Consider the following 23,180-nt stretch of genomic DNA (forward strand, 5'->3'; position numbering starts at 1 on the left):
GCGCCGGCCAACGTTCCACGGCTCGCGCCCCTCTCTCCGCGCTCCAGCCTCTAGCGAAGCCCCGTCCGCCGAGAGCGGGGGAGGAGGGAGAGCGGGGCCTGGCGGACAATCTCCGCCCCGCAGGCAACCAACCAAACAAGCCCCGGCGCCCAAGGCGCGGGGCGGAGCAGCTGATGGCACTCGACGGCAGCGTCAGGTCCCTGCCGCGCGGGGCAGGCTGGGAATTGTAGTTTCTCCTCTCCCAGCCGTAGCCATTTTGTGGTGGAGGGAACTACAACTTTCCCAGAGCCCAAGGGATCATTCCAAGGGGGCACGCGGAGGCCCCGCGGCGGGTTGGCCGGCGAGGCCCGGTGCTGATCGCCCGGCGCGTGGGATGTGAGGGGACGAGCGGCTCGCGGGGCAGGAGGATAATTCAAGAGCTTTGCAGACAGGGCAAGGGGAGGGGGGGCGAGTGAGCGTGCCGCACGCTAGGGATCATCGCCCAATTCCCCCTCTCCGCTCCCTCTCAGGGGCCGGCGGCCGCGGCTCGCCAGAGGCCGGGTTTGAATGCGAAAGGGAGGCCGAGGTGTCTGACATTTGCCCTGCACGAGGCACTCCGCTGGGCGGGCTGCGGCTGCTGAATGCAGCTCGGTGGGGGCTTGCGGCCGGGGGCCCGGGTGCGAATTGAGGCCAAGCCCTAACCGAGAGATTTAAAAAAAAAAAAAAAAAAAATTCAGGTCCATTTAAAGTTGCTGCCGGAGCGCGGCTCTCATTGGTTAGGGGAGAGCTGGAGGAGCAGGGACACACACAGTGCGTGCAGCCTTCACTGCTGCTGCGCTGCTGCTAGAGAAGCTGCTGCTGCTGGAGTTGTCTCTGCTGCTTTCCCTTGCTGCAGCAGCACAAACGTGACTTCCAACATTTTTATTTATCTTCTCCTTTCAGTCCCTTTCCTTTTGCAAGATGTAACTACAGCTCAGACACTAAGGACGTACAGATCGCTTAGGTGGCTTGGGAAAGAGAAAAGGGGATATCAAGGGCGTCGTTTTCTGTGTTAGGGAGAAAATTTCCATTATGAATGTTTCTGCAAAGTGATTTTTTTTTGTTTGCTTCGCATTCGTCCTTCTTTTTTTTTCCATTCCCCATATCTCGGATTTATTGGAAAGAAAATCACGTTGTGAGGAAAGAAAGTCGGATTACAAGATACTACTACAAACAAAAACTGGATTTTGGGGGGGTATTTTAACAAAAAATTGTTGCGGCTTTACTTCATGAAGCAATTGTCCCCTTTTGCAATCAGAATTTGGATACCAGAATGAGTAAAGAAAGACCCAAGAGGAATATAATTCAAAAGAAATACGTAAGTGGTTATAACATATATCATTTGACTCCCAGTTTTAGGAAATGGCAGTGAATGTCAAGTTTATAGCTAATCCTGCAGCTATAAAGGTTTGAAACAAATGACTAGTAATACTGATTTTTATTTTCCTTAGGTGTGGGGGAGTTTCAAAAACCCTTTTAAATTCCAAAACCTTCTGCCCAGTTTAGTTATAAAGCCAGATTTGTGTAGCGATACCTCAAGTGAATAAATGTATTGACCTCAAATGACACAATCATAATCTAGTTTTAGATGAAAGGCAGGGAGCTCAAGGGGGGGCTGCTGCGATAATGTTACTAAACTGCTTTTTCATTTGGCTTTATTAATAATGCACTTTACATGCAAAATAACATGTTTTATATGTGTGTATTTATAGTCCTGTTTAGTGAAGACACTATGGTTGTTGAAAGCCTTTTAAGTTGAAATCGAATGTCTGGTTATGGCGAGCTTGTTTCTTGCACTACCACATCAAATGTAATATATGTGATCGTTTGCTTATCTGGCTTGCAATAGAAACCAAACCAGTCGGGGATCATGTTACAGGGAATGCGTTTGTTAGGATTGACTTTAATAACAGGAAAATGGCTTGGTTTAGTTTAAAAATGCATGATGGTGTCTCGAAATGCTTGAAGAATATGGTATAGTTCAGGCTGTACACCTATTTTATACAACTGCTTAACCAGACGCTTGAAATAGTCAAACCCTTTAAACATATACGTTTGCAGGGATAGTTGATTTTTGGTCCTGCTTCAGCTATATTTTGATTGGCATAAGGCGAGTCTTTAAGTTTGGAAAAACGGAGGGGATTCGTCAGATATGCAGCAGAACTAATAATTATTTTTATCTGCATGTTAAAAATAAAATATTTCATTTTGTTCAGAAAATACTTACTTCAAGATATGAGATGCAACACTTTTAAAGAAAAAAGTTGTAGAATATGCTGTATTATCATTTCTGGCTTTTTTCCGTGAGGGGTGTATATATGTATTTTTTTTGGGGGGGGGTGACCTTCGGGACCCTTTTTGCCTTGTTTTAAAATAGATTTAATAAAAGGTAAATTGACTTAAGATGCCTATTTCTATCGATGTTTGACTCTTCTCTTTAAAATATAATTTAGAGAAACGAGGGGTTAGGAAAAAATTAAAAACTTAAAGGTATTCTGCACCGAATTTACGAATTAAAAATACATCCGCATTGCAGAGGAATTGGGAGTCTGAAGCGGACTAGTTTAAAGTATTGCATCGAAACAGGAACATTGTCTAGAAAGTCTAACGAAACATGTAAGACGTGCACGTTTCCCAGGCAGTGAAACAAAGCAGAATGGGGGAAGAATTTGTAGTGTTTAATTAAAATAAAATAACCTATATTTTAAAGCCACACCACGTCTGTACGAGTGAACAATAGAATCTTCCTCTGGTTTTGCCTATCGTGCTTGTTAAAGAATTAATAAAACTACTGTCACCCCCACTCTTGCCCAACAGGCAAGGTATGAAAGAGACCTGTGAGCATGGTAGGGAGACAATGTATCCTGTGTTCACAAGTTTAACTTCGGAATGGAGGGAAATAGCTTTTGGGGAGGGGGCAAGGGAGTGCAGGTTACTGTGTTCCTCTGTGTGGGGAGCGGGGAATGTGTGGGTTGCTGCACTATTGCAGTGAGTAGCAGGGACAGACACAAGCATGGCTGCGGCGGCGGCTGCTGCTGCTTTGGGCTGGCCTGGTCGATTTCCCATGCATCCTCTCGAGCAGCGGCAACAGGTTAAGCGGAATGTCATTACGAGACCCCGGGTTCCCGGCCACTCAGCCCAGTCAGTGCCAGGTTCTTGTTGTTGTTCTGTGACGTCACAAAGGGAAGGGCCTGGGCTCGGTGGAATCTTCGTCTCATCAATGTTCTGATTTCCCCCTCCCCCTCCTCTGTGACGTCAAATGTGAGGCGGGCCGCTTAGGCTGGGGAAGAGGGGGAGTCACGAGGGCACTGGCTGCTGCTACTGGGGAGGATGTAGCTCTGGCACCCAGCACTGTTCTCTCCCCTTACCAGGTGAGCAGGTGTAGCAAGCATTGCATACACAGCAACTTCTATCAACCTCTTTCTCCCTTCCTATTAAGTGGAGTCTCAGCCTGTTTAATTTGGTTCAGAGCAGGGAGCTAATCTACCTCATCTTTAGGTAGGAGGTACACTTCCCTGATGCCCTTTAAGAAGAAAGGGTTAGTCATTCTATTTTTCCTACGTGGTATAACTTGATATGGTAAAGTAGAGGCACTCCTGTGTGGGTTGGTGGCACAGGGGGTGAAGTTGTACCGACAGAGCATGGCACCTTTCTTTTTTTTCTGAAACCTCTTCAAGTATTGCAGTGTCAGAGTATCCTGGGCAGCATCTTTCCTTTAATACACACACATGTGCACCCACTCAAGTCTTTTGTCTGCATGTTTCAGTCCCAGGCATGGTCACTCACACCCCAGATTTGAACCACAGCTCTCAGAAAGGGCCTCCAGTTCCTGGCATTTTGTAAAGACTTTATTTAAAAATATAAAAAAGTGAGTTTTGCCTTTGATAGTGTGCATTCTATCTTTTTTCCATTTAGCTAATCTCACACAGCTTGTCCACCTGAACTCCCTCCCTCGGAGGGACACAGTTGGTTTTATTTCATGTAAAACCTTTCAGGCACTTCACAAAAATTTTAAGTCTGATCTACATGCTAATTGCTTTGGAGGTTTTGCTATGTGTTTTCAGCTCATAGTTACTCAAATAAATCAATCACTATGCTAAGCAATTTCTGATCTGTCTATGGAAGAGCTGGCTTGTTAGGGATTATGTGACATTCCCATAGTGGAGTATAATGATGGTCTTCCTAGTGTCATAAATTGCCTATATTGCTGGCTACATACGATGTTTTACTGCAAGGATGAATTTGAAGTAAGATATGATGTTCCTACACTCGTCGGTGACACAAGGAGACAGGTCAACTAATTGTCCAGTCCAAAAAAAAAAAAAAAAAGTACTATTTTGTAGGCTACTTAGCTCTGGTCTTCAGATAACCACAAAGACTGCCACAATGCAACTAGAGCCTGTTGCTGAATGCTGAAAAGTAATTGTCTGAAATGTACCCTAAAAACAAAGACTCACATAGCACAGTGTTAAGGCTATTGCCTTGAGGCTTAACTTGCTGTTACGCAAATAATCATCATAACCAAAAGTTTATTTAAACCTCTGATGTATTACACTGGGAGGTGTTAATCCAAGAAAAAGGAAACTTGTGTGTCTTATTTTTAAAATGTTTTCACTTAATTTTTAAAAACCATACTGATTCATACAAATCTATCATCTCTTCACCCTCCTCCCCCTCAAACATCTTTAAATATCAAATATTACTTTTTGGCTCAAACCTCAGAAAACTGACAGCATTGTAAAGCATCAGCTGTGAAGCCAGATTCTGTTCAGTGTGCACTTGGAATTAATAGTTCTAATAATAATCAGAAGCTTTGAAGTCTTAAATATAATTTCATAAGTTCATTTTTCTATCCTTTTTTGTGATGTCTTTATAGCAAATCCAGTGGTCATCGTGGTTTAGTTTTTGAAGTAACAGACCTTTATTACTGTAACGAAATACCTGTGTAGTTCTGCCATGGTAACAGATGGTGAAATATAATTAAGTAGTAATGACACCACTGTCTCCTTGTGTGATTTGTGTGTCTGTCCTTGCAGGGGTAAAAGTGACACACTCCACATAAGGACAGCCTAGGTATGTCAAATCAGGGGTTCAAAGCCTAAAGAAAATTTAGTAGATTCTAGAGGTCTGAAAAGACATTGATGTTTTTGAGTAATGCTTTGGAATGTGTAATCATACAATATCCTTGTGACATCAATAGGAAAAAAAATTGCTTCATACATCCTTGAAACGTAGCCTTCTCTGGGATGGAACGTGGCAACTGCATCATAATGCGCAACAACAGTATACAGTAGTTTCGGAAGCACGATATACCAGAGTCGACGGAAACTGCACTGGGGAATTTATTTAGGAAAAATGTATCTGTGGTGGATTTTTGGTAACGCCTGTTGCCCTTGCCATCCTTGCACTCAAGTGCTATCAGTTTTCTAATTTTCACAATTAGATGGGGCCTCTGTGTCCTCTTGGAAGAGATACAGTGCTTGATTTGGCACTGATGAGGAGGAAGACAGTGCTACTTTCTGAATTACTGACACCATAATCTTCCAATGAAAGCAGGGGCAGAGCTGCTCTGTCCTGGTTGAGCCATGTAGTCCTGGGGGATAGCTTTAACAAATAAGGGGAGTTCAGTTCTTATGTTGTCTTAGCTCTTATTTTAGGGGTGAGGAATAAGCTCCTCCATCAGTCCACTACAGATAGTGCTTTTACATGCCTGGCTGGGATTCTGATTTATTTATTTATTAAATATTTCTTTCAAGGGCTAGATATAATCTTGTAAGGACTCTGTTGTCAGCCCTAAGGGCCCTTGGCTAGCATTGTGGAGAAACTGCTGTTAAGTACCCTGTACTACAGGTATTCCACTTTCCCTGCTTGGCCCTCTTTGTCTCAAGGCCTCTTAAGTTTGGTCAGGCCAAAGATTTATTACAGCATCTTTCTCCACAAAATAACACACACTTTTCTTGTGAAGAGTTGTAGCTAAAGCTTGAAGGGTGCAACTCCATGGAAAAACTTTCACTATTCAGATGATCTGGTTAAGTCTGGGCTCCTTCCTGAGCTCTGTTAGTTCCCTTGAAACTCTTAATGCAAACCTCTGCTTCATGGCCACACCACAGCTCTTCTAGGTCTGCAGGCTTTGGGGCCTTTATTCCTTACTGGCCAGGTGAGTAAGCTGCTGGTATTGCATATGAGAAAGGGGAAGGCAGAGCTGAAGAACTATTTGGGATCTCTGGATAGGGCCAGGAGGTGATCTAGGCTTTTCCTTGGGCTGAGTTTACATCAACAAATGTCAGATAAAATAATGTAATTACTCAGCATTGTGTGAAAATTGGCTACAACATTGTGTGCAATTCAGAGAGCTAAGGATCTAGTGGTGTACCTAACAAGCATATGACTTATCAGTGCTTACCTTTTCTTGTTGCTGTGAATAATGTCTAGAAGAATTGTCTATTATTGATGGGAGGAGTGGCCTCTTACTTCAACCAGCTTCATGGGCTAGAAACAAAAAGTGTATAATTTTATACAATATGTTCCAGAATTACTGATACTAAATTAAGACAATAGCAAATGGTTCCTAATTGTTTTAGTGTTCATTGGGCGCTTTCACTGCTGTAGTGAGGCTTAACAGGCCTACTAAGCTAGCATTCTAGGTATAACCTCCATTTTTTCTAAAAGGAACAGAATAATACTTAGCACTCTGGATGTTAAAGCTTGGTACAAACATTAACTGATCCTTGCAATGAGAGAGGTAAGATTTGTCCCCATTTTATTGTTGCAAGACCTAGGTCTAAATGACTCAACTAAAACAGCACAGCCCTCAAGAGAACAGACTAAACTAATATCCAGTGTTTCTGGATTCTAGTACCATACTCATTCTGCTTGATTACAATGTCTAACTATGGTAGACAGCATCAGCTGTAAAAGAAGTACAGGTACTTCACATCATTTAGAGTTGCAGCCCCATTGCACTGTATGTTAGAGGAACACTTTTTCAGCATAATCTAAAGAAATAATGAAGTCTGTATTTAAGAATTTGCACTCTTTCTGTGTTTATTTGAATAGAGATCTGATATCTTGCAGATGATGGAGATAATTTCTTATGATGATTACTCAATGGAGGGAGTACTTAATTAAGCAGATCTCTCTCATACCGAAGAGCAAAAGGGACTCTGCAAGATTAAAATTCGGATTTTGGCATTCTGTTTGCACATGTTGCTAATACTGCCCAATTTATATAAAACTGAGAGTGCTGGGAGGGAAATCTATTCAGTGTTTATGTTGTTGTAAGGCTTCTTTTTATTTCATTTGGCTTGGACACTGGAGAGATTCTAGTCACTTTCGGCTTTTCTTATGCACTAGAACAGTATTACAGTATTTGGTTTGCAATAATGCAGAGGAAGGCTAAGATGAAACTGCAAACAGGGAGAGAAACGTGTTTTGCTTCTCTATGATCAGGAGCCAGTGTTTTGTGCAGATGTGGAGAATAAATGCATTGCAGCAGAATCTAATTTTGCATTTAAAACAAGTATTTAATTTTTTTGAGGCCTGATGGTTGTGAAAAAACCTATCCAAATGTAAACAAAGTTTAACTGATACGCTGTCTGAATGAGAGTGCAGACAGCCAGAAACAATAGCTCTGGTGGATTTGATTGACTTTCTTAATCTAAAGAGGATGTTAACTTTCAAGTCTAGTAATACAAATTTCTGTGTTGTCAAACTTGAACAGCCTCCATATATTCCGAGGTATCAAGAGCCCCAAATATCCCTAGCCAACTGCCCAAACCTTCAGCTTTTCTGAAAATGTTTGATTCATCTATTTGTTTTCAACACAATTCTGTAGCACATAACACTTAAAATTTAGAGACCGTGTAAAATAAATTGAACTTAATATCAAATGATTAAATACCAGGGAATAATGTACTTATCACTCACTTTCATATTTAATTTGATTAAAAACCACAATTAAAAAATGATGTGACGCTGCCACAGTATCTGCAAAGTGTTCAAAATGTTTTCTGTAACACTTAGGTCCAATTTGCTATGGAGTACATGGTGCTTAATTTAAGGTATATAAAGAAGGTACATAAAATATCTAGGGTTCCCTTAGATCTTTTCTGAGGTGTTGCTGATTTGTCACCTTTAGGGGTATTGAGTATAGTCTTCCCTGTTTTTGCTACAGAGAACTAGAGAATATTATTGGGAGCTTTCTTGGCTCTCATTTGAGCAGGCAGATGTATTTCAATCTTTCATAAAAATGTTCTCTTTTTAAACATTTGTAGGTTCAAATAAGTTTTAAACCATCTGATTGAAAAGCTCTTCTTTCAGTTGCTCAGGTTTTACTCTTTCCTCTCTTGTAATGATCTGCTAGTTCATGTTCAGGGTTTTCATGTAAAAATAGAGCAGTTGACACCTGGTATTTCCCGGTGTGGAGGTGACAGTAGGGGAGGGGAATGGAATAAAACTTCTTTTAAAACAGGAGTGAACATTCACATATTTATTTTCAGGATGCTTATGCTGAAAGCTTGGACACGTTTTCCTCTTGTTCTTCACTTTAATATGCAGATGAAGAGTCTGATCCTCTGAACACTTATGCTTAAAGTTCCTTATGTGTGTTGACTTGATGTAAATCGAACTATTCACAAGTAAAATGAATCATGCACATAAGTGTCGGCAGGATTGGGACCCAAGGATTGGAGCCAAACGTACTTTGAAACCACCACATTTCCCATTGACTTCAGTGGGGAACTTGGATGGTCAGAAACTCTTAAGATCAGGCCTACAAACATTTTTTAAAATCTTTTTAAATAGTTCCTGAAAAAATTCTAGCTAGTATTAGGAGCTTGGCTTTTGAAAAGCTAAATGCAGTACCTAAATGTACTGCTTGCATGAGCATAAGAAGCACAGATGTACCATTTAGCCAAGAACTGCATTTGGAAAAGCTCTGCTACTCTTTCCACCCTAAAAATAAGGAATTAGCTCCTGTACTTTGATTTCTCTCTGGTCATCCTTCCCGTTCTCCTCCTGAAATTTTATTGATTCACTTTCTTTCCTCTTCTTTCTTAATCCTGTGCTCAACCTTTCTTTCAACTCTCCACTAGAGATCAGGCCTGTAGAATGAAACCAATATCTAGTCAGTTCCAGTTTAGTGCCTGATGGATCACAAACTGGGTGTGCAGTCAGATTATTTGGCAGTGATAAATATTGCATGGGGAAGTGTGGGAGTACCACAGATAATTTTTTTAATTTCCTTATTAGACTGGTGACTTGAGTGACTCTAATTTACTATATTTTTAACCTTCCAAAATGCGTCTCTTCATAATGTTTCTGGTCTTTTCTGCCTGGATTCTTGTGATCCTTTCTGGCAGATACTCTTTTTCCTCAAATTGTTCTGTAAAAGGGTAGCTTTGAATGTGAGATCATTAATGAAGTGGTGTTGTATCTGTGTCTGTCTCAGGCTAGTAGAGAGACAACAAGGTGGATGAGGTAATATCTTTTATTGGACCAACTTTTGTTGGTGAGAGAGGCGAGCTTAAAAGACACAGATACAACACCACTTCATTAATGATCTCACATACAAAGCTACCTTTGGATGTGAGATCTGAGACCATTATCTCTATCTCTCAGACCATTAATGGGTCATTTCTACTTTCTAATAATAAAATAAATCTCACTGGAAAGTCATGTCATGTTGCAAAGCCCTACTAATGTTGTGCTTTACCATGTCCCTAATTTCTGCTTTTTATTCTTCAAATATGTCTTGCTAGTCTGACCTCTTTTGGATGGTGTGATGGTTGCAGAAGATGGAATATTTAGTTCAAACAAATCGATGATACAATTATTTTTGCATACAGCAAAATCCATGGGCGTTCATCCTGCAGTAATCTACTAAATTTAGAATAACTATACAAACTTTCATTTTTATCTTTTGTTGCAGATTAGTTTGAAAGCCTGTATTCTCAAATTAAGAAAGAATGATAGGACTGGAAAACTGATCAACTGTTTTAACTGACCTCTGGAAAGATGCATCTATGTATGAGCATTGTTTTACTATACAGGTTTTCAGTGAAAATCATTTTAACTTTGTTCTTTTACACAAATTGGTATGTGTAGAATAAATACGCACTTGCTGGTATTTCTATTTAATCCAGAACAGAGTGCTGTGCACACCTTTTATTTATGTATTTATTTTTTAATAGCCTACTCTTCTCTGGCCAACACCGAGACTATTTGAAGAGGTGGGGGACAGGGATCCAGGGAGGTACAAGAGAATCCCCCCTGTTGAGAATCTGAGCTTCCCCAGCACCTCCATGGGCACTGATATGGTATGCTGTTCTGCTCCTGGATTTTGCTGAGGAGCTGACTTTTTTGTACTGGCCTTTCGACCTGGCTTTTCTCCCCTAAGTCTGACACTGGGAAGGGAAGGGCTGTCTTCTCTCCCCTTCCTATTTTTCTGCGTGTGTGTTTTTTCTTCTTCCCCTCCCAAGGAATCATGCCTTGCAAGCTCTGGTATGGCTCAGTTTTGGGTAAATTCTACTTTTGTGCTGGGTGAACTTGACTCTGTCAGCAGGAATCTTGCCAGTTTCACTGTGGTGTTATGGGCCCTACTGCAAGTGTGTGCTCACTATTTGCAGGCATTAAATTCCTTCCTTCCCCTTTTCAGAGAATTAAGATATGTGAAAAAACAGAAGTGTATTGCCAATCTAGGGCCATGTCAGCATACAGCCACCACAGTTACTAAACCGCTTGTGTGTGTGTGCGCGCGTGCACTCTTGGCATGGTGCGCGTCCTCATCAAGAGCGCTTGTATTGATTGTATTATCAGCATAGGGTGTTGTGGAATGGCTCCTGAAAGCCAGTAACAGTTAACTTAAGCAATACAGTGTCTAGACTTACACTGCGTTGAGCTAGTTACATCGACCATGACTCTATGGCACTTGGAGAGGTGCTGTTACTAAATCGGTGTAGAGAGGCACTCGTGGGTGGGAGCCAAATTTAAGTGAAGAGGCTTCCACAGCTAGATCAAAGCAGGGCAGTTTATGTTGACCTAACCATGTGGTGTAGACCAGGCTTGAGTAATTAAGAGTTTGTACCTGAGTGTGGTGGCAGCCTGTCTTAAGAATACAGAAGGGAACCTGAGAGAGTTGAAGTGCAGCACTGTAATGAATCCCACACAACATTGAATTATTTTTGACAACACGACTGCTAAAATTTAAAAGGTGTCTGTGAATCTTGGACACGAGTTTGCTCAGTGTTTAACCCTATTAAATGATTGTACTTTTTATTGGTTTTCATACCTGCTGTCTTAACTCTAAATGTGCTTTTCTGAAACTAGTAACCCATAGTCCCAAGAAGTTTTTACTCTAGAAGTAGCATTTAGGTTTCAAAGATGATGTGACTTAAACCAGCTTATATATTAGTGTCTTTTTATAAGATGGTTGATTTGGCAAAGTGTATGTTTTTTAAAATGCATTACTTTCAGTTTGTCCCAACCTTCCTCCCGCTGCCCTGACACATCAAAGTTGTAAGCCAAATTTCTCAGCTCTGGAGAGTCAAGATTGCACACACACTTCATAATACAAGTTTCCAGGTCTGCTTGTATGCCAGATCAATTAACTCTTCTTAGCACAACTAGAAGTGGAATAGAATTGCATATGCTTCCGTTTCAAGGGTACAAAACTCAGGCCAAACTTTGAGTTTGGAAAACTCCAAGCCAAATGAAAAGAGAGCATTTTCTGATATTGGTTGTAAAGCTGTCCACTGGTCTGGCACATACTTCTTAACTGCAGTTCCTTTTTGGTAGAGGAACGATACCAAACTACGGGACTTGAAGTGAATTTTCACCAGATAAATGTGAGTTGAAAGGGTTGCAGTGGGGAGGAAAGACTAAGTGTGTGTGTGTCTGTCTGTCTGTCTGTCTCTCCCTCTCTCTCCAGGTATAGTGATGGTGATGAAACTCTCATGGCTCATTAGACATCTGGAATTTCTATTGGATGACTAAAATATAAAGCAGAAGTTAACATGTTCAGTTAGTAGTGCTTTTAATAAATGATTGAAAGAAATAAGAGTCTGTCTACTACTGAGACTGTTTCTTAGATTTGAAAATTTTTCACTGTGCATTGTTTGCTTATAGTTATTAAACATAGTGGGTACGTGGTATATATGTAAGAGAAAAGGCTTTGTACTACTTTAAACCTGGAGAAAACCCCTATAGATGGGATGTCCCCTTATCTGATTGTAACATTTATTTCTTTCATGTAACAAATCATATATTAATTGTTATAGCTGGCAAGTCATTCCGAACTTGGCTTTTCCTTCTTTCAAAGATTTACCGTTAATACCGTATCTTGATTAAAGCCACAGCTAAATAAATGAGGAGAGGCAGACATTGTTTAAAAATAAAAAAAGAATTTTAAATAGATGGAGAAAGACATGATGTCAGACAGTGCATGGCTTTAGGAATTTTCCTGCCCGTGGTGGGTTTCAGTATGTGAGCCTCCGGGTATGTCTACACTGCAGTGAAACATCCTTGGCTGGCCGATGTCAGCTGACTTGGGCTCAGGCTGCAGGGCTGTGAAATTGCAGTGTTGACGTTTGGGCTTGGACTGGAGCCTGTGTGTGTGTGTGAGAGAGAGAGCGAAATAGTTATTGTAATAATTTCAGTATTAAGATTTCTGAGGGAGGGAGGATGGCCTTGTGGCTTCTTTAGTCTGGCTGGTGTAGAGCAGCAACTACAATTTCACGTGAAGGTGATTGAGCCAAATGGCTACATCAGGAGTAGCAGATTTTATTGCAGTAATGCCTCCTTCATATTTATAAACTGGGCAGTAGGTAGTGATATGTTTGGAAAGGCCCAGAAATAGGAGTTGGGAAAATGATTTCCATTTTCTATCCAACCAGATCTTCTGCTGATCATGTTTTACATTGGTTATTTGCCTTGATTTCAACTATTTTACCTATGCTAGTGCTATTTTGGAGGAAAGTAGCTCTTATGCAGCCTCCTTGGTCCACAGTACCCTCTCCAAGGGAGGAAGAGGGGCTACTGCAAGAGCACCTGCTTCCTTTTTTTCTCCAAGCCTGAAAGGAAAGCAAGGAGCAGTGGCTGCAACTCACTTTTGGGGGCAGTGGCACTGGGAAAAAGCATAGCTGAAGGAGAAAAGAGTACATTTGTCTTCATTCCCATCCTTCAAGTGTGGCTCTAGAATTGTAAGGTGGTAATATAATCCCCCCCGCTTCCCCAGTTTGCATCCTTGCATGACACCATGTAGAATTAGGCAAATACTGCTAAATTTTTTTGGTCAATCCTTGTTCACTTTATTTAAAAGTATGGATTTGCTGTGGCCATGTTAACCCTTTTCATGTTCATTTTGTGAACATTTGTGCAGTTTAGTTCCTTTGATATGAATGATCAGGGAAAGTGGATTTCATAGCCACGTAACTAAGGATTCACAGAAATCATGTTTTAGATACACATGTCCAAACATTAATTTATGCATTCATCCAGTCAGGAAACAAACAAACAAAAAATCATGTGAATTACCTGACTATTCCAAGTGCATGGATAGTTATGATTAATGGGCTTGGAATACTCAGTCCATCAACAGAGGAAATTTAAAATTCACAAAAATTTGAACATGGTTTTTAAGGACAGACTTAAGGAAATTGCAGTCTGCTCATGGATATTCTACAAGTAGAAAGAGGCTAAATTATTAGTGACAAATAGAGCGCCAGAGCGGAATGAACACTTTTTTAATTAGAAGTGTTAATATTTGATGCATACATTCTGTGTACCTGTCCTATTCTGCCCGCATATTGGTATTTAGAAACACCTATCTCTTCAGACAGAAGTCTCCATTTTGGTGCTTTTTCTGTTGAAAGACCTCTTTTGGCGAAAACATAGCAGTTTGTGGCAGTTTGCCAGAAGACTGAATATTTGTAAGAGAAAAGGTACAGTTGTTACTGGGTTTTTTGTTTATGCCCTTAGCCAAAGGAATATACTACAACATATGTATTTAATCTTTTTAATTTTAATGAAATTTTAAACTGAAACTAGAAAATGTATTATGTAACAAACTTAAGTCCGGTTTTATCTGTCTTAAACCCATGATGGGGTGTGTATTAAAGTGGTCTTTTTCCATGTCAAATAGTTTCTATATCATTACTGCTGACGGGTCTAATTGTGATATGCACAGTACAAATGTAAAGCATAAAGAGAGTATGCTCTAAATAGAAAAGACAGAGGACAAGGTACAGGAATTGATTGACCTCGTCCAGGGTCACATAGGATATGTCTGTGCTGCATTACAAAACCTGCGCAGGGAGTCTCAGAGACTGGGTCTGCAGACTCCGGCTTGCAGGATAGCGCTAAAAACAATTGCGTAAACGTTCAGACTCAGGCTCAGAATCCCACCCCTCTCCCCAGGTTTCAAAGCCTGAACTCCCCCCTGAGCCCAAATTTCTACACAGCTGTTTTTAGAGCTGTAGCATGAGCCCGAGTCTGTAGACCCAGGCTCTGACACTTGCTGGTGTGGTTTTAAAATAGTGTAAGCGTACCCATCGAAGATCATTTGTCTGAGATGTGAATAAAACCAAGGTTTGCAATGCTCAGTCCAGTGTCCCCTCTCCTAGGCCATGCTGGCTGTCAGTGAATTTATTTTACATGATTCTCCTGTCTGGTACTTCATGATGTGTTTAGTATGAAAGTAAACAATAACTGCATGCAATTCTAGTGCAGAAAATTCTATTCTTTTTGAGGTTTTTTTTTTAAAGTATATTAAACGTTTATTCAGTTTAATTTATGTTATGTTATGGAACTTGGCTTAATGCTTTGAAAATGGGATGACAGTTGATTTCTGGTTTTCATGTGAGGATATAAGAACATCTGTTAGTTCAGTTTCTGAACCTTCTTTGCTCCTCCACATGTGCACCTCAAATTTCAGGTTGTGTCACTAGTGTCCTCTTGTTTTCCATGGAACCTTCCAGAACTTTGGGCATCTGTGAGTCTTAAGTGTATTTTATCAAAAAACTTATGTATTAACTTTTTGATAGTTTTATTATATAGTACACAAAGGAAATTACAGGTAATATTTCCTTTGTTACAGATAGTGAACTGAATTATTTCTGTTCATCATGTCCTTTTTAGAGCAAATAGATCTCATCCTCTCATGCCTAGCTTTTATTAATAGGTTGGAAGAAGAACAAGCTTTCCTGCTTTTTCAACTCCTGATTGGCTTCTTAAGTTTTAATAAACTAGTCATTGAATTGAATTGCTTGAATACACTGAGATATTCTCTCTGCACCTGTGGAAGAAGCTACTGCTGTCAAAAGATGGTTTAGCAGTTCAACAAACTTTGGTTCCAGATTCCTAGCCGGACTTCCACCAGTTTGACTTTTTTAAAAATATGGCAGCAAACAAGTACTGCTGAATATTATTTGTTGTTTAACTTTAAATGATTTTAATAGCTTAGCCCTTAATATAAATTATATACCAATTTAAAATTAAATGTTAAATTGACATTTTAAAATCTGTATTTTAATTTAAAAAATAAATAAGATTTTTATCTACCCAGCTGTTGGGATCTGCTTGCTCATTCCAACAGCGCTAACAGCAGCTTTGTTGAATTTCTGTATTTTTGTGTCCTGCTCCCACTTCTGGAATATTGTGGAATTGACTACATGGATCACGGGTTCAGCGCCTCTGCTGTAGAGATCAGGAGCTTGCTTTCTTTGTTTGGAGAGCTTTTTTTCCTATAATCATATTCCTTTCTCTTGGCTCTCTGGCTGCATGTACTTGTGCAATATCGTATCCTGGTTCAATGTGTGAACTAAAGGGTCTCCTACGGGAACTAAAGTCCCTGTGGGGGTAATTAATGCAAATCACCAGGGCAAATAACAGGTCTGTGGAAGTTCCACCCCCTGGGGAAATAGAATATACTAGTTTGACCTGGTTCAAGAGACCTGGCAAACAGAGAACTTGAAATGGTATCAAGGGACTGCCCTGACAGAGAGAGAGAAATTGCTCACACTCAATCAAAGAACTGACATGAAACTGTGACCGAGAGAGGTGTGTGAAGGTCCTGAAGTACTTTAATCCTGTCAGGGTTGGTGGGTGACAGTTGGTAAGCTATACATCTGCAGTATGTTGCTTATTGCTTTGATGTTTTCTCTGTAATGCTTTTGGTGTGAATAAATAGTTCTTTACTCAATGAAATGATCACTAGTTAGCTCTGTCACTTGACCCTCTTAGACTTATTATCAGGGCTTCTGAAACTGTTCACAATAAATAAAAGCTCCCTCAAATGTGGCTTTGAATCTTTCCATCTGTCTCAGTGCTACTATGATTTGCATGGTTATGGCTCTTGCTGCACTTTGCCCAGCCCGTTTCGCCATTTCTTCATGCAAGGAGGTCTCTGTAGAGAGCTAGTGAATGTTTCCATAGTGGTATGACCTTTACAATCTTGATGGTATAGGTCTCCATCTTCTTGAGATAAAAAACCCCAAACTAGAGCTGTTTTCTGCATTTACATGCTTTGAGTTTACTTCAAGCTATAGCACACAAGTCCTTCAGTCACACAAGTGGAGCCTGAACGTAATGCTACAAGGCCTGGTCACCCTTTCAACCCTTGGCTAATGCCTCTTCTATTTAAAGGTAAGCTTTCTTTTATCAAGTATCTTTATGAGGAGATTAAATTGCTTAGAAATGGTTTCACTACAACATGTACATTTACAGTTCTTTCTGGATAAAGTAGTACAAAGACCTACTCTACTCCATACCAGAAAAGAACACCAGGTTTCACCCAAACCAGTCCATTTCCTTGACATCATTTTTTCCTAGTTGTAAATGTTTCCTGGAAATACTAAATGCTCTGCACGTGGAACTTAATCATCTATCTTTGACCATGGAAAAGACTGAATGTTTCTTTCCTTCTTTATGGCAGTCACAAGAAGGAATATAATAAGGTTGGTTGCTCATTGGCTTATTTCAGAGTAGCCGCCATGTTAGTCTGTATTTGCAAAAAGAAAAGGAGTACTTGTGGCACCTTAGAGACTAACCAATTTATTTGAGCATAAGCTTTCGTGAGCTACAGCTCACTTCAAAGGGCTTATGTCAGCCATCTTTTGGGTAAACCCTCTGAAGGGCACCCTACCATCTCCTGCAAGAGATGCTTCCACATCCAATGTGGAATTACAGCTTCTGTAAAATTGGTTTTACAGAGCAGTACTGGGTTGTCCATTCACTTGTTCACCAACTGTTATAAAATTTACAATTTACCATGGGAGGGGCCAGTACCCAATCTGCTCTTATTTCATGGTAGCCAAGCAAAGTGTGTGGTCGGAGTGGGGGAGGGGAGAAGTCCAAAATCTATTTTATATATTTTTGATTGTTTTGTTTTCCCTTCAAACCCATCCACTTTCACACACACAGCCTAGCCCCCAGTTTTTGGTACTTCTAGAAGCAATGGCCTGTGAGCCAAAATGTCATGTTTGAAAGGAATTTTAAAAAGCCTTTCCTGTAACTTTGGTTTCTCCTAATGTGACATTCACTTTTCTGGCCAGACCCTGCATTGAGGGGAAATATGAAAAATGCAAGACTTCTTTACTTTCCCTTTCTTTATTTCTGCTAGACATGTTTCTATCTCCTGAATTAATTGCCTGTTTCCAGATTGTCCCTTGTGGGTTTTTTCCCCCATGGTTTTTCATCCGTTGTCTATATAGGTCTTCTAATTCCTCATCCTTGCAAGCCATCATCTGGAGGATCCATGTGGTCAGTTCAGTAACATGCCAGGGGTGAGGGAAATAAGGGAAAGAGGGAGGGAGACAGATAACTAAGAAAAGCTGCCTTTGTACAGTGTGAAATGGGTAAGCCCATCATAGCTGTAATGCCAAGAACAATGGTTGCCTTACAATTGGAAAGCACGATTATGTGTTTAAAAAAAAAAATCCAAGAACTAATTTTGAGCATCAGTGTGACAGCACGTTGAATTCTTCTTGCAGTTTTACCCAACCCATCTTTTTTAGCATAGTTGGGTGTTCATGCACAATTACATATTTGCATAGCTCTTTCAGTCCTTGAAAACCTGTACACATACTAAACCTCATAGTGCTCCTGTAAGCTAGCTAAATATCCTCAGTTATAGATGGAGAAATACATGCAAAGGTAAATTGAGTTGCACAAGGTCACAGTGAGTCCCTGGCAGAACCACAAGTAGAATGTGAAATTCCTGGCTCCCAGGCAGATGGTCCATCTAATAGAACACTGTGTGGACAGCTTCCTTTGGATCTCTCGAACTTCATTTTTAAGAGTGGTATTTGGTAAGATGGAAGAATAGGATACTCTCTTACTTGAGTTGCTGTAAATTTCTAAAACAATAAATATTTTGTGTGAGAACTTGTTCTTCCACATAATTCATAACCCTTCTCTCATCACACACGTACACTATCTACTGGTCGACTGTGAAAAATCTACGTCAGTCAATATCTTGCTGATTGTTACTATTTAATGCTGTAAGCCCTCTGGCTTAATGCCAAAAGAATCTCCTAACGATGGTGTTAATCATGGGGCTCCCATACTTTTGATTACTTACAAGAGTCTCCATTCCAAACTGCCTCTGATCTCAAGGTCAGTAACTGAGGGTCCTGACAGACAATTATAGTAAACGTTTTGTTTTTTTTGTGAACTTGTTTCGTGAATTTTGTTTTTTCTCAGCATTTTAATAGGGGATATTTTTAAACTTATTTTTCAGTAAAACCATGTATGGCTATTATCCTTTTACCTAAGAACTGTCAATTAAAATCAATATGGGATCCATATTTTTAAATGTTATATTATTTTAAATGTGTTAACATTGCTTTTTAGAGCTAATTTTGTAGGACATTTCTATCTCAATTTTTAATGTAATGCAGAATATTTCACAATAATACCTAGGTTAACAATGATAGTCTTGCTGTATTGTGCAAAAAAGGCTTCTGTTCAGACCCAGCTGGGTTTCAGGCTTAATTCATTGCTCTATGGTGGGATCACCACAGCTGCTGTGGGGCCTTTACAAATGCAAAAAAGCTGTCAGTGTTTGTTTCGTCAGATGCATAAGTGATGAGGCCAAGTTGAGGAATCCATTCCAGTGTGCAGTGTGCATGTTTTAGACATTGTTTTCAGAATTAGTGTTTTAGAGTTCTTTAAAATATTTGGCACATACTATGCTTTAAAGCAAACAAATCTTAGGAATAGGACCAGTTTAAGGTTAGTCTACTTCAGACTTTCAACAACACTTAACTTGAGTTTATAAAAATGTTATGGTGTACCTGACTTTTGCTCCCAAGCAATACAATTGCCCCCATTTCCTCCCCCCCCCAGGTGTTTGTTTGGATTTTAATTGTTGCAAAGAAGCAAAAGTTTAAAATATTTTAAAAGCTTTAATTTTTATATTTATATATATTTTTAACCATAGTATGGACAAGATGCTCTATAAGTCATATTACCAGTCTCTCTCGGGTCTCCACAAGTCACTGCCACCTTTTTTCCTTTGGCAGACAGAGACTGAACAGAGCTCCTTCTAGCCAGTTAAGGAGTAATGTTGGTTAATTGGCTTCAGAGGTTGCTGTTTAACATGGCAAGACATGCCCCCGTACCTAGGGGCTCACTGTACTGCCCCTGCACCACTTCCATTTCCATTTGGTTGAGACAGTGGGAATATATTCCAGAATAGACTTCAAGCTTCCTCGCATTCAGCACTCACAGGAACATATACAACAGGTCTCCCCATCCTAAGGTTGCCAACCCTCCAGGGTTCTCCTGGAGTTTCCAATAATTAAAGATTAATCTTTAATTAAAGACTGTTGTGATGAAACCTGTAGGAATACATCCAACCCAAATTGGCAACCCTGTCCCATCCTGGAACTAGTACAGTCCCTTCTTTAGAGAACTGTGGTAAATGCAAATGGGCAAAGGCAAGTAGGGAGATAAGGGGAGACCCAGTGAGGGGGAAGGGGAGGAAAAGGTGCACAGTAAGGCCTCGTCTATGCTACAAAGTTCTGTGGACGTGAGCCGCTTTGTGTTGACCCTAGTGGTGCATATGTCTATCCTTAAATTTGTCTCCCACCAATGTAAGTGCCCTGTTACGGTGACTCAGTAATACCACTTTTCCAAGTGGCATTCATTCATGGTCAAAGTGCTGAGGTTGATACATCTTGAGCAAAGACACTGTGTAATTAGGTCAATCCTAACAGTGCTCCAGCAGCTGTCCCACGGTGCCTGATGCTGACTGCTCTGGTTACAGTTGTGAACTCCGTTGGTCTCCATGACCCCTAGGCAGAAGGCTCCCCTCCCCTGTAAACTCCATGATTTTTTGCAATGTCTCTTCCTGATGGCTGTGCTTGGCAAGTACACCGAGCAGCTCTCCCTTGTTGTGTGTAGCTGCCCAGCTGACCATACCAGCTACATGCTCCAAATGCTCTCTGGCTTGGATTAGACAGACAATATTGGATCTCGTGGGCCTGTGGGGGGAAGAGTCTGTGCAAGCACAGCTACAGACCAACTGTAGAAACATGGACGTCAATGAGCAGATTGCACAGGAGATGGAGGAGGGGTATGGCGGGCCAGCTGCAGTGCCGTGTGACGGGGAAGGAACTGTGTCAGGCATGCGAGAAGGCCAGGGAAGCCAGCAGTTGATCTGGCGCTGATGTAAAAGAGGCCTTTCATACTTGGCGGAGACACCATCACCACACCACAGACCATCTTGGATACTTCTGAGGAGCCCAAGCCACAGGCCCCTGGTGTGACCAGCAAGGGATGAGATGGAGGAGGAAGAGGAGTCGGGTGGGAGACGTGTGACTGGGCGGTTCAGCTGTGTCATGAGCCAGGATCTGTTTGAGGCGCCACTGCAGTCCTGTCAGTCCCAGCAGGAGCCCCGATGTGGGGAAAGGAAACTCGGGTGAGTGGTTTTTAAATTTATTTCCCATTAAAATGATGTAGCAATGGTGCCCCTCTCCCAGTTTAACAGGGTACAGCTATCGACTTTTCATTAATGTACATGTACTAGAAGAGGCAGCAGTACAACAAAGAGAGGTAGTGTTCTGATCTGCTTTTCACTCCTCTGTAGAGTTAGGTAAGGAGAGGCTATGCCGAGAAGTTTGTTTATGTACACAGGGATGTTCCTCGAATTCTCTTGAGAGATCTCCATTAAAACTTCCTTGGAGGTTTACTCTGCAATCCTCTCCTGAGGGTTTCTGGGAATGGCAGCCTTATTTTTTCCTTCACTATAGACACTTTCCCATGCCAGTCTGTAATTACTGTAATTGTGCTGGCCAAAGTTCCACAGGCTAGCAGCCTACGGGCCCAGGAGGCTTTGGGATGGCAGCAGCAGCTATGCTCTCTGTGCTCTTGTTACCCTCAGGAGTGAGAGAGTGGCTAAAATCACCACTGCTTGTAGAAAATGGTCCCAGTGCCCGGTGTTGATAGTTTCTTGCAACTGAGCAATTCCTTTCTCATTTCCCGCACCCTTGGTGGGCCATACTCACTCTGGCTGGAGCTGTGAGTGGCGCTGTCCACAAGCACTCTGATGCAGAAGTGCCAATATGCCTGTCTTTTTAAAAAACTTAAGGGAAGGGAGTTCTGAATCTTAATTTTTACTTGCCACTGTGACTATACTGAGAATGATACCTCTCTATGTTTTATCTGCAGCTGCTGCTATGACAGCCTTGAGGATCTCTCCCTCCACACCCGCGGATCGCCTGAGCCAGATGAGGAGGAGAAAGAAGAGGACTTGGGATGACATGTTTGATGACATCCTGCAAAAGACAGTGCTGCATAGACTGTGAGCACAGGGCCTGGAGGGTGTACTTTGCGGTCTTCCTGAAGAAGGAAAGAGCAGACAGGAGAGAGGCCCAGGAGTCCCAGCAGGAAAAGTAGAGGGAGACGTAGCAGAATATAATTGGGCTCATCTGTCAGCAAAAACAGATGCTGGAGACTCTTGCGGATCTACAGGCTCAACAGTCATGAGCTCCCCTCCCTTTCTAATCCACGGAAGACTTCATTACAGAACCTCCCTGCATCCACCCCACCCCATTCCATGTGGCATCGGGGCTGCATCGTTGCCCCTATCCCTAACCCTGCACACCAGGGGACATTTAAGAACAGCCACAGCTTCTCGTACACTGACCTGTGAAAACCACAGTTGCTGTATGTGTAGCTAAAAAGGACATAAATGTTCTTTCCCCTTATTAAGCACTGTTCCATTAGTTAATTTTTTTAATGTATTTGCTTTTAAATTGCACAGATTAGTTTTTTCACTGATATTTTTTTTTTTTTTTTACTCAAAAATCGATTTGGAAAATAATTCATCTTTATTAATTCATGACGTACAGATTCATAGACTTTAAGGTCAGAAGGCATTTAGTCTGACCTCTTGCATGTTTCAGGCCACACAACCTCACTCATTCCTGTAATAGACCTCTAACCTCTGGCTGAGTTAATGAAATCCTCAAATCATGGTTTAAAGACTTCAAGATACAGAGGATTCACCATTTACACTAGTTTTAAACGGCAAGTGGCCCGTACCCCGTGCTGCAGATGTAGACGAAAAACACCCAGGCTCTGCAGAGTGCCTAGCAGTTCTGAAAGGTCCCACTTCTTTGTTACTGTACAGTGTGACACAACTCAAAGATGTACATCGAGCACCACTCAATTTCTAACAGGCCCCAAAACAGAAGGGCCAGACAGAGCACAGAACACTGCAGTTCATTTCTGTGGCTCACTGTTAAAGTGCTCTTTCAAAGCCTCCCTGAGCTGTATAGTTCTGCATTGAGCTTTTCTAATATCCCTTGTGTCTGGCTCTTTGCATTCATCAGACAGCCACTCCACCTCTGCTTTCCACCCAGATGGCACTTTTCTCCCTCTTTCTTTCACAGATATTATGCAGGATGCAGCAGGTAGCTATAACTATTGAGTCTTTTTTTTTTCCACTGAGAGCCAATCTTGTGAGTAAACAACGTCATCATCCCTTCAATCTACCAAAGTGCTTTTAAATGTCATTCTGCACCTGCTAGGTCAGTAGCTGAATCTTTCCTTGGTGCTTTCGAAGTGGCCAGTGTACAGATGCTGCATTCCTCAGGATCACTGTTGGCATTTTAACATTGCCAATGGTAATTCACTGGCCAGGAAATAAAGTCCCTGCTTGT

The 23,180-nt window shown here is 41.2% G+C and overlaps 1 protein-coding gene across 1 annotated transcript in view; it reads left to right on the top strand.

Moving 5' to 3' along the window:
* Nucleotides 1–742: 742 nt before the first annotated feature.
* The window catches only part of JARID2 (jumonji and AT-rich interaction domain containing 2), a 308,983-nt gene continuing 286,545 nt past the window's right edge, over nucleotides 743–23,180 (top strand). The window contains exon 1 of the mRNA XM_084619858.1: nucleotides 743–1,336. Coding sequence (XP_084475984.1) covers nucleotides 1,292–1,336 — 45 coding nt within the window. The 5' untranslated portion in view covers nucleotides 743–1,291. The remainder of the gene's footprint in view (nucleotides 1,337–23,180) is intronic.

The sequence above is a fragment of the Lepidochelys olivacea genome (assembly GCF_965140295.1).
Source record: "Lepidochelys olivacea isolate rLepOli2 genome assembly, chromosome: 2".
Taxonomy (NCBI): domain Eukaryota; kingdom Metazoa; phylum Chordata; order Testudines; family Cheloniidae; genus Lepidochelys; species Lepidochelys olivacea.